The sequence below is a fragment of the Lithobates pipiens genome, unplaced genomic scaffold (assembly GCF_037356315.1).
Source record: "Lithobates pipiens isolate NorthernLeopardFrog02 unplaced genomic scaffold, aLitPip1_a1.2 Scaffold_13, whole genome shotgun sequence".
Taxonomy (NCBI): Eukaryota; Metazoa; Chordata; class Amphibia; order Anura; family Ranidae; genus Lithobates; species Lithobates pipiens.
Window position 1 is genome coordinate 489435354 of NW_027507718.1, and position 12614 is coordinate 489447967.

Below are 12614 nucleotides of genomic sequence, written 5' to 3' on the forward strand. Positions count from 1 at the left end.
AGCTGCTGGATTTCCAGCATGCTTGGCCAGCTTCGGTCAGACCGGCTGCCATACATACGGGCCAAATGTCAGCTGGTTTTTATTGACCTGGCTGATGTTGCCTAGCATTCGGCCCGTGTGTACAGGGCTTTAGCCTGTCAAAAGTGACTCATGCCAATATCAGAGGGAGGATGAAACCGAGAGGAACCACACTAGGTGCTTTGGACTGAGGCAAGTACACACTATAGAGATATGCTTTGTTTCACTTTTCATTTCAGAGGTTTACAACCACTTCAAGCTTAAATTGGCCTTCAAAAGAAGGGAACATTTGTAAAGAAATCAGGACAGCTCACCAAAATTATGTACAATGTCACCGGGTTTTCTTTTTATTGTCATCAATGATACTTTCAGTATAAGACAATTTAAGAAATTAAAACTAAACATACAATAAGGTGCCACAAAAAGTGTACAGGTTCACAGCAGAGAATACTTAGGCAATGCTGACATAGGCGTCTTCTCACTCGCTTCCCCTCATGTTACATAAAAAGAGGGGAGAGACATAAGAATGTTCCCCATCACCATTGATAAGGACCTCTTCCATCATGGCTGGTACTGCAAGTACAAATCTTGCCAAAACAGCACAGGGATAGAAAAGGCTTCCTTGTGTTACCTCCCCAGGGCCTTTACTAGACAACTATGGGTCACGAGGCAAGGTGAGAACCCTCACTGCACAGAGGGAACCCAGCCTTGTAATACAGGCTTGGAGAAATAGAACAAAGGCACAGAATAACTTGCTAGAGAAGTTTTAGGTTTCTATTTTAAGGTCCGTTTCTCTGAATTGTAGCAAGCCCAACTGTGCATCAATCCAACTCCAATCGCTCCTTTGGTTGAGAGGTGAGAAAACGCCCTTAAAAAGATTTCTGTGCCACCAAATCCCATCTATTGTATAGCCGAGACAAGGTGGCACTGGAATACAGGCGAGCAAACCCAGTTGATGTAAACCATTCATACAGTCCAGGTGTCTAATGATCGGCAATAGAAGTTAGTATGGAGGAAGGCCTTTGGTTGAAAGTTCTACACAGAGTTAGCGGAAAGAGCAGCAAACTGGTCAGAGCATGAAAGATGGCATTGGGAAAGCTGGAAGGAAAGTGACGCAAAAGATTAGGACACTGGACCAGCAAGGCTCGATGTGTCTGCATTTTCAATGTGATGTTTTCCGTGTCTGCAGTGTATGCCTGGGCAACATACAGAAAAAAAAAAGCCAGTACATGCTTGCAATAAATGCAAATTTCTCCATCTCTTGTCAACTGAAACTAAAAAAAAAAATATGCTGATTTATCAGAAATCCAGTGAGTTCTTAATTTCAGCCCGGCCCAAGTTCTACCCAACTTGACTACAGGACACCTACTGCTTAAAGTGGAATTTAACCCAAAACAGGAAGTTCCCCTTGTTTGCATCCTCCACTGCCACATCTGGCACTTTTGTGGGGGGAGGGGGTACCTGCTCCCACTTCTAGTCAGATCTGCCACGCGGATCTTAGCGATCTGTCGGTTGCCCTTACTTAAGATGTCGACACCTACACCCGAATCTGCCTAAAGAATTGGCTCAGGTGAGGACATCGCTGGATCTCTGGACAGTTAAGTGTCCTTATGTCAAAAGTCAGCAGCTACAGTATTTGTAGCTGCTGACTTAATTTTTGGGGGGGGAGCCCGGAGCTCCTCTTTAAGGACATGAGTGGTGGGGTGTTCTGTAGTTCAGCAGAGGAGAACCCAGGATGGGCTGACAACACTGGGATTTCAAAGCAGTGGAGGCACTGTGCTGTCAGCTCATAAACGCAGGTTAGGAGCTCACTGGATTTCTGGTAAAGCAAACGTTTTCTTTCTGTGCTTGTAGCATTTTTAAAGGGATAAAACGTGGAGAAATGTACAGTATATTACAGATGGGTATATTACATATGTTTATTGTGGATTCAGCCCAGGCAAACACTTTAAGAACTAAAACAGACCAATTTAAAATGGAATTGGTCATCACATCTAAAAAAAAAATAACTTCAGGCAAAAATTTGAAGAGTGGAAGAGTTAAATCTTCTGACCCCCCCCCCTTTTTATTTTATTTCATCTTTTGCTCTCATTTTCTGTGCAGGCGACAATGCTGTCACTGGTACAGAAATTAAGAAAATATATATATATAAAGTATAAAAAAAATGGCAAATAAAAATAGGGAGGTTCTGACCTTTTGCTGAAAAAAACGTTTTTGGTTTATTTTTCGATATGCTGTTTTGTCCTTGTTGGAGAGATTTCCTGTCACGTTTTGTTCCATGGTCATACAAGGACTGAGAAAACATCTCAACAGGTACACAGCAATAAAAAGCTTGTCAGAGCCTCTAACCCTTCACCACCTCATTAAAAACGTGAAATAAAAATTTCACCTGTAGTTCCCCTTACACTCAACATGCATGCAAATGCCGTTCTTTCTTGACAAAAGATCTTGGCAACTCCTCAATCCAGGTACATGAATGCAGCTTCCAGGCTTAGCCAACAGAATTCCCGACACTACAATATTAGATGTTGTTCCCACTAAAATGCGTTATCTACACAGTAGAGAAAGAGGTTTTTGATGGCCTAACTAGAATGAGGTCTACAAACTATGACATCTCCAAGGAATTCAGCAATAATTTAGTTTGAAAGACCAACATTCGCTGCAATGGGAACTATGAATTCTGCAAGGGCAGCCCTTTTCTGGCTTGGCAAATGCTCAGTAGAATATTACCTATATATTCTGTAAAATCTTAGAGCCATGGGGTAGCCATTATGTTGCCAAGACTATGTCCATAGAGGACTATACGATCTGTAAAAGCCACTGTAAGAGCTGATTGATTGCTTATCAGAACAAAGATTACTTATATGGTGGACTTTTTTTTTTTTTTTTTTTAAGCCGGACCAGTGTACTTTAGAAAGCAGCATAACATATCAGTGTTTGCATTAACATTGCGACCTAGACCAGCATCTGGATCACGGCCAAGTAGGACCCATCTTAGACAGGTTGCTCTGATCACACCAATGCATTTTGAAATGTTGTGGATAGCCGTTTTGTAGCCTGGCCAGGAATCAAATTGTGACCTGAAATTCTGCAAAGAAAGCCACTTAGCGATCTGGTCAAACACGCATTTGTAGGTGACCTGTAAATTCTGCGTAGGCAGCTATTTTATGGCTACCAACGCAAATTATAAAATATGGCCTTGCAAAGTTAACCACCACTTCACTGGGCAATAAATAGATCTCTAAAGTCTAGATAAAATTTACTAAAATCAATGATATCCTAAATACAAACAGGTCATGTTCTCAGGAACATCCTGTCAGCCCACATATTAAATGTGCAGACAACAGGAACACTTGCTGAGGAATTGTGTAGATAAATTCAAACGTTGTTGCAAGAGTAGTTCAGTCAATGATTTCGTTTTAATAGCTTGGAATAGCTGGAGAGTTTTAATAGCTTGGAATGTCTGTTCGGTATTACGTATCACACAGCAAAAAAATGTTATAACATAGGCAAAAAATAAAACCCCAAAAAGCCATTTCCAAAATGGCTTCTTTAACTCCTTCCACACTGCAGATGCGTCAATCAGCCCAAGGCCCCATCTGCTGCACACAAGGCCTACCGCTGTGTAGCAATCATGTCAAGGCTAATATGTTTATATATACTTTTGATACAAAAAAAAAATCTATGATATATTTTTTTTTTACCTATTTATATATTTATTTACAGAATAAATTCAGTCATAGTGCTCAAAATGGCAATAAACCTTAAACGGCTGTGCTTCCCATGAGTCTATATAGAACATTCCACAAAGGCTTTTCTCTTCATGTTAGGGATGGACCACGGGTCTAAGCAAATGGATGAGGGGATGATGATATTAAAAAATAAAATAAAAATAAAAATCCAAAACATCCAGCTATTGTATTCAAATAAAAAAAAAAATAAAAAAAAATAAAAAAGTCTGTTCGCACTAATCACTTTGCTACATATAAAATTTCCAGCTAATATAAAGCACATTGTACCAGTCCTCTAAAACAGTTAAGATATATACACTGGTCTAGATATATTAACAAATAGAATATTACAAAATATTAAAGGCCACGGTCGTGTCCTGCCCTTGGTTTTATTTGAAGTTGGCGTAGTCCGAGAATGCGTCAATATATTCCTGAACCACTCTGTAGCAGAATTCGTACTGCTCCTGCAGGGGATGGGAGAAAAAGAGGAGAGAATTAGCTATATGTGCCCTTTTACCATTATTAATATTAGAAATAATAAAATGTAATATATTTTATATTAGTCAAATTGAACCTTCTACATTACTGTAATGCAGATATGACCATTTTCCAGTGCCAGTCTGAGTTTGTACTAGCTGAAAAAACACATAATGCTTTCAGTTTTGATGCTTTGAACAAAAGGTTCTCCAAAATGATGGTTTCAAAAAAAAAAAAAAAAAAAAAAACTTTATTGGCCTTAGTACAAAACACTATGGGGCTCGGTTATAACAGAGGGCAGACATTATGAGAGTCCTGAAGCCAGGGGTATTCAAGAAAATTTGTAAAAACAAAAAAAAAATAACAAACATCACTGTGCTTTATAAATGAGGGGAATCAATCTTTCTTTTTTCCCCCCCCCATCTAAAGGATGTTTATGGACGTTCTTGAGTTGAAGAAGTTATACTGGGATGATGCCTGCGCCGCTTCCTGCCACTGCCTTTTCCTGAGCTTTCCCGCCCGGGAGTACTGCGACTGGCAGCCCTACACAGAGAGGAACGGATGTTGTTCCTCCCTCTCTGTGAGCTCAGAAACCGGAAGCGACAAGGATTTAAAGAGGAAGTAAACCTTCATGGGTTTACTACTTCTTTGTCTCCCTGCGAAGGTAAAGCATAATGGGCTACTATGCATCGCATAGTAGCCCATTATGTATCACTTACCTGACGCAGAAGCCGGTGATGTCACTGCTGTCCCTTGTAGTAAGGAGCGTCCATCTTCTTCCGGGTATCGCTGCTCCGGCCACTCACAGCACTGGAGCAGCGATGTCACTCCCGCGCATGCGCATGGGAGCTGCCACTAATGGCATATCGCCGTTAGCAGCGGCATGCTGCTAGCGGCGATAGTGTGCCTGCATGCCGCTGTCTACGGTGCATGCGCCGTAGATAGTGGTGCCTGTCTTTTTGTAAATATCTCCTAAACCGTGTAGGTTTAGGAGATATTTCTTGGACCTACAGGTAAGCCTTAATCTAGGCTTACCTGTAGGTCAAAGTGGTTTCTAAGGGTTTACAAACACTTTAATCACTTCTTGCCAGGTTTACTTGGCCGTTAGTAGCCAGGAAAGCAACCTATCAGACTTATCGGTGTCCGCTGACTGTACTGGAGATCAGAGGAGAGATTTGGGGTCTAATAGACCCCAGATTTATCCATAAAGAGCAATAAAGTTAATGTGAATACTCATGCAGCTAGAAAATGTTAACTTTTTTGTTTTGTTTAGGTTTTATGTCCTAAACAGTTTTTAAATTGATTCTAAAGGTTGTTTGTTTTTGTTTTTTTAAATAACACGTTATACTTACCTGCTCTGTGCAGTGGTTTTGCCCTGGATCCATCTCTTTTTGGGTCCCATGCCAGCAGTCCGCCCCTCCCTGCTGAGTGCCCCCAATAAGCAAACCTTTTGTTATGGGGCTTACCAAGCTGCGATCCTGTGAATGAAAAATTGTTCATTCACACACAGAGCACAGCTCGGCCCCTCTCCTGGTCTCTCCTCATTGGCTCACTGGCTGTGATTCACAGTAGCCAATGACTACCTGAATGGGCAAAGTGTTAATGTCTCTTATAACCAGAAATTCTGCAAGTCAAAAAATACATCTCTTAATAACTGCAAAAGGTACCATCACAGATGTCTATACACTTTACACAGCCTCTGAACAAAAATTGGCAGATTTGACAAGAAAGCACTCACCAGTGTCTGCACCATGTGTGGCCTCTGTAATCTCAAGCTTTTCACTGTTTGAAAGACGTCTAGTATCCCTTCTGCTTTTACTCTCTCCAGCACAGTACTGAGAGCACAGAACGTCCCCGTCCTCCCCGCGCCAGCACTGTCAAAGAAAACAACATGATTAACCTCAGCATTTTACTATTTGAATATCATTTCATACAAAAATGTACAGCATTATCTTAAGCGTTAAAAGAAAAAACATTTTTGGTAATGGAGTACCGCCTAGTAGTACCAGTACTCACCTGGTGTTTACAGTAATGGAGTACCTCTAGAAGTAGTACTACATTTTCACCTAGAGTGTACAGTAAGAGTACCTCCCAGTAGTAGTACTAGCGCACTCCCCTGCAGTGTATGGTAAGAGAGTACCGCCTAGAAGTAGTACTACATTCTTACCTGGTGTGTACAGTAATGATATGTATGGCCTAAGTGGATAGCTTTACCCCGGATGCCTGCATACTTAGATGTGCCTCTATAATGAACCATGTGCGTTGCTACATGTTGTAACTTCATTAAATGTAACCATATTGCTACACTTAGAGGCGCTTCTCTCCTCTTTTATACTCAGATGTGACATCATGCTATTTGTATATAAAGACAAAATGTATTTAAAAAATGCTTCTCATCTTGTAATATGCTGTCAAACCCAGTTACTCTCAATCCAAGGTTTTACTGTATTTTCACGTTTTATTATATTATAGACAAATGTACCCTTTTCCTTAGATGGGCTAATAACCCTTGATCATCACAGGGGATTCATCCCCGGGGACTGCCTTTTTCTGTTGGTTTTCCATTAGTGTCATGGGGGTCACCGCCTCAGCTCCCAGGGCTGGTGACCCTCGCAGCTGGCCTCCAGCTTTCCACACCTGTGCCAAGAACTTATAGTTGGTCTGTAAGTATGAGTGGGGGATCCACTCTTGTATCTTCCTTTCCCTCCTCTTCTTATAGACATGCCCAATTGAATATTTGTTTTTTAACAATTTTATAGACACCTGTCCTGCATCTGCTCCTGAAGAGTGGAAGTTAGCCACGAAACATGTCAAGCTATTAGATGCCCCTTTGTTTAGATCTCAAGATTGTTCTACTGGACCTTACCAATTCAAATCATTTTTTTTATTGTGGAAACATGCAATTATGAGTTTGGCGTTTTATATGATGATATCATTGTGAACCAATATGTTGCTATGCTATTATGCCAACATATTATTATGTAAATAAATTCTACGCAGTTCATATTTTTGTATGTATTATGTTACTATGCAATATATATGGTCACAACTCACAATTACCCGCCAGACACATTCATGCCGTGATGCCTCCCTGGCTGCATGTTTCATATAAAGTCCCAAACCGCTCTCCCATATATCTCTAGTGTGTACAGTAATTGAGTACCACCTAAAAGTAGTACTACGTTCTCACCTGGTGTGTACAGTAATGGACTACCCCCGTAGTAGTACTAGCACTTTCCTGCAGTGCATGGTAATAGGGTTCCTCCTAGAAGCAGCACTACATTCTCACCTGGTGTGTACAGTAATGGAGCACTTCCTAGAAATAGTACTACATTACCCCCGTTGTTTAAAGTAATGGAGTACCTCCTAGAAGTAGTACTACGTTCTCCCCTGGTGTGTAGAGAAATGGACTACCCCCCAGCAGTAGTACTAGCACTTTCCTGCAGTGTATGGTAATGGAGTACCTCCTAGAAGCAGTACTACATTCTCACCTGGTGCGTACAGTAAAGCAGTACCTTCTATAGTATTATTACATTCTCATCTGGTGCATACATTAATGGAGTACCTAGAAGTAATACAAGTACTCACCTGCAGTGTACGGTGATGGGGTGGTTCCCAGACTGTTGCTGCTGTTTTTGCACAGCTGCGATGATATTGATCATCCCTTTCCCATCAGTGGGTATTCCGACCTCCGGCCACCCGTGAAAGTGGAACTGTCTAATTTGGCGGGCTTTGTTTTCCTGCACAAATAAAATGTCTGACTTTAATAAACCAAACAGCCCATGTAATAGTGAATAGCTGTTACTGCGTCACAGATGACAACTCTACTCTTCTACAACTGCACATGCAATGATTTTTATTCACTTCTATGCTAAAACCAATGACCAAACTGTGGACTTCTCTTCAATTTTGTTTCTCGGGTTCAATGGAAAAAGGAGCAATCGAAACATTTCTAATGATGTTCTAAAGCAGGAGTCTCCAAAGTTTCTAAACAAAGGACCGATTTGTTGCCCTTCAGACTTTAGGAGGGCTGAATTATGGCCAGCAAGTGGACATTTTCCTGGCATCAGGATCAGGCATCCAAACATCGCTACATTTGATATGGGGGGGGGGGGGGGATAGTGTCCCATTGCTGGTATCATAAGGAGGAATAGTGTCCTATTATTGGCATCGGTGGGAGAACCGGTACCCTATTGTCAAATGGCAGAATAGCGTCTTGTATCAGTGGGAGTAAACATCGCTACATTTGGTATTGGGGGGGGGGGGGGACAGATAGTGTACACTCTGGAGCTGATTGTGAACAGGAAGGTACGTTTTAATTGCAGAAGAGACACTGAATGCCTCTACTGCAATAAAAAGCCTGTTTGCAATTTTTTACTTTTTCTTCAGTTTCGCAGCAGGTCTTACATCAAGTGACAAAGATTAATTCTGATTGGCTGCTAAAACTTACTCATTAATTTGTGTAGCAGTTCTATAGGCTAAAGGTGGCCATAGATGGATCAAAATTCATCTGGTTGAGTAGGAAACAGCAGAATTTTAATCAATGAGTGCTCATTCCTGTTCGAGAGAAATGAGCGGCTGCAGCTGCTGATCAGTATATACAGACACTCTTCTAGAATACAATGTCCCAACAGGGAGGGGGACTCCTCCATCCACCTCGTTTTTGTGGATGAAGGAATCTGTTCCTTATCTTTCCTTCATTCAGCCTGTTGTCTGAAAAAAAAAAAAAAAAAAATCAACTATGGCCAGCTTTATTCAGTACAGAATAGGAATGGGATCCTCAAAAGCCTTTCCAATTCAGTTGTTCCTGTAATCCAGGGCAACCAGCTACCTGATGCTGTATCTCTATTTAAAGTTAGAAAGTCCGTGCCAGGCCTAGGCAACCTTGACACTCAAGCTGTGGTGAAACTACAAATCCCATCATCCCTCTCTGGGAGTCATGCTTGTGGCTATCAGAATCTTGCAATTCCACAACAGCTGGAATGCTGAGGTTGCATTCTTCTGGTCTATAAAAAGATCTGAATAGTTGCATATTTCCTGACAAGATTTGATCGCAGAAGGCCTCACCCTGGTGTTGGTGACCAGAAGGTCTCGCACTGTGTAGCTTTCACACTCTTCTTCCTTCTTCAGCTCCATGGTAATATCGCCAAAAGACATGGTCCCTTCTGATGGCCAATACTGCACACATTTTTCCTGAAAAGAATAAAGTGATGATGCTATTTAGGAGTATGACTGCAATTATCTAGTGGAACAGCTTAGGGCATGGGTCTCTCTGCGTATACATACAACCATATACAGTAGGCAGAATTTCAACCTGATATTTTACTTCTAGTGGGCTCTAGGTAGAGGTGAAAGCATATCCCTGTGTCCCAGAACATGGGGTATAGGCTTGTCTTGATATTAATCCAGGGGGTTAATAAATACAAAGGGAAAAGAATCCCAGCTATTCCCGATCAGGCAAGGTGAATGAATAAGGAGCAGCCTTAGCCTACATGTCTCCACTAAACCAACACACCCTGATGCATTTCATCATGCCCACCGGGATACAGGAACCGGGATAAAAGTTATTTTGCACCATAACTTACAAACGCAGTTATTTTTTTTATATTAAAATTTCTCAGTGTATGAGAGAACTACCTTTTATGTTTCATTATTTATTATAACATAACTGAACAAGTTTAAGGTTCAAAACATGCCAAAAGTGAATGACAACAAGTCATCTCTTAAAATTAGATCATCAAAAAGTTCATTTATTTCAGTAATTCAATTCAAAAAGTGAAACTCTTACTTATATAGATGACTGTTTAGAATGATATCCTGTATAAAGGACATACCGTATCTGCTGCATTTGGTTTTTGTGCCAAAAACGTTTACTAAAAATCAGTATTTAAAAAAAAAAACCCAAGAGAGATCATGGGCATCCCTCTATTCATCATCAATACTTTAAGATAGCACTACAAAAAAAGATATTCTTACGGGTCCAGCGCTATTTTCACACTCTCAACTATATCTCAGAGTGGACCGTGTATGTGGTATATATTTGTGTTATGCCGTTTTCCTGGAGTTCAGCCTTGTTGTGCACACAAGCAAGGCTGATTCCCATCAATCATCTGGGAATATTACCTGCCCCCTCTCCTCCAGTTCTGTTAACATGACAATGGAACACGACTTCCACTCCCAGATCATCCGCCAGAAATCTTCCATCGTGTGCCGTAATGGACCCTGACTGGCAATGTATGAGTCCTTTTGTCGATAACCCTGCAAGACAAAGAAAAAGGAACAACATTCTATCATTTGACATCATAAATGGTTTCTTATATCTAAAATAATAAGATCACCACTGGCATAAACTGGCCTGAAGAGCACCTGCCTAAAGAAATAGCAAAATCTTGTTATAAAAAAGGAGAAAGTGCTGATTCCTTAAGGCAGACAAAAATATATATAATATATGAGGATTCTGAGGTTTATCCAGAAATATTTTGCTGCATCCAATAGGGTAAGCTTTACCCTACTAAACCAGTGATGGGGAAACCTTGGCACTCCAGATGTTTTGAAACTACATTTCCCATGATGCTCAGCTACACTGCATAGTGCATGAGCATCATGGGAAATGTAGTTCCAAAACATCTGGGGTGCCAAGGTTGGCCATCACTGCCTTAAAACCTATGCTCACACTTGTGCGAGTGGAAGCTGCTGCGGGACCCACACTTTGTCCAGCGGCTGCAACCACCAGCAAACAAAATGAGGGATCGGGTGTCATTAAATTTAAGGAGATTAGGAGAAAAGAAGGAGCCAGGAGTGCCGGTGAGGGACCCAACAAGGAGATTCAGGGCTAACATGTTTTTGTTTTTTTGGGGGGGGGTTTAAAGTTTACCTTTGATATCGCTTTCAGGTGACGGTGTTACCTGTTTGGCCATAAACTCTGAGGTATGTTCCTGGCATTTAGAGCTGGAGAAGCTACTTGGATGAGCAGTGTAATGTCTTCATTACTACACAACAAGCCCAGCTCATGTGACTCCTCGACTCTCTCCTCTCCCCCCGGCTGACAGTTATAGCGGGCGGGGCCAATAATTCCCGCTGGCGTCAGCCGAGAGAGAGAGAGAGAGAGAGAGAGAGAGAGAGAGAGAGAGAGAGAGAGAGAGAGAGAGAGAGAGAGAGAGAGAGAGAGACGGTCACGTGAACGCCAGGGTACACGTTGATATAAGGTCGAAATCAGTATCTTTTTTTATATAGCAAATACACTGGGATAAATAATGTTATTTTACAGAGGGGATGGCATGATCATAATATAGTTATGATTGCAGCAGGAAGGGAAAGCTGAGGAGTGGACGGAGCTGACAGTTGGGGAGGGGAGAGCAGGACAGGAGGGCTGTGGATGACGGAGGCACATAAACTGACCATGGTGTCAGGGCTCAGCAGCCATGATAAACCATGATCAGTTTACAGGGGGGAGGGCAGAACCAGGCAGGATCAGCTAGGTATTTTAGGAGATAGAAGGGGACAAATTAAATAGCATAAATATTTTGCAGTTATTCATGCTTTAAGGGAACAGGATCCCCTTTCTTTTTTTCTATTTTTTTTAAGGTAACAAATGCTTTCATTGTGACTACTTATACTAGGTATACCCCAGTCCTGGATCAATAAGAACCTTCATATAAAGATTATCATCTAGTTCCTAAATGTAGGATGAACTTACATCAATAAAAGAGGCGTTTACATAGTCTGTATTCTCCTCTCCTCTTTTCACAGGAATAATGACTCTGTTAAATTCATCTGCAGGAGAAAAAGGAAAGAAAATATTAAAGCTGAACTCTGAGATGGACTAGGAGTATACACTAACAAATTGAAGCCAAACTCCAACTCACACTGCAGTTGCAGCAAACTGTTTTGTTCCTATTGGGATAAAGATTTTTCATGAAAAAATAAAAGCTGATCATTGTAAGCACTCCTGTCGGTGGTAAATGGGTCTGTCTCGATACTCCGAAACAATTGCCAGACAATTTGTTCCATTGAAAAACACCAGACTTACTGGCCTACAAAAGAAAAGTAATGCAGCCACCACATCTAAGAATTGGTAAGCTGCGATATAATAAATGTTTGCTTTTGGGTTTAACCACTTACGGGCTATCCACCGTGTATGTAGGTCGCTACATGGACGTTAAAAACCGGGGTTATGGCAGCTATCTGCTGTCATAACCCCGGTATATTTTTAAACAGTGGGCGATCCTCGTTCACATAATAGTGCCACCAGCCGTGGACTTGACACGGTATGACTGATGGGTGGCAGGAGATGTGCCATCCCTGCCGCTTCCCAGGTGTTTCTGCCGTTTGCCAGAGAGATCACCAGCAGAGGAAACGATCCAATGGAGTGATGGGCAGGAAGTCCAG

The 12614-nt window shown here is 41.5% G+C and overlaps 1 protein-coding gene across 1 annotated transcript in view; it reads right to left on the reverse strand.

Annotated features, from left to right (window-relative positions):
• Positions 1-337: 337 nt before the first annotated feature.
• Positions 338-12614, reverse strand: part of PTPRA (protein tyrosine phosphatase receptor type A) — a 206262-nt gene continuing 193985 nt past the window's right edge. Inside the window, exons 19-24 of the mRNA XM_077478003.1 lie at positions 11923-11999; positions 10350-10484; positions 9294-9419; positions 7815-7966; positions 5965-6100; positions 338-4213 (exon numbers count right to left, since the gene is read on the reverse strand). Coding sequence (XP_077334129.1) covers positions 4139-4213; positions 5965-6100; positions 7815-7966; positions 9294-9419; positions 10350-10484; positions 11923-11999 — 701 coding nt within the window. The 3' untranslated portion in view covers positions 338-4138. The remainder of the gene's footprint in view (positions 4214-5964; positions 6101-7814; positions 7967-9293; positions 9420-10349; positions 10485-11922; positions 12000-12614) is intronic.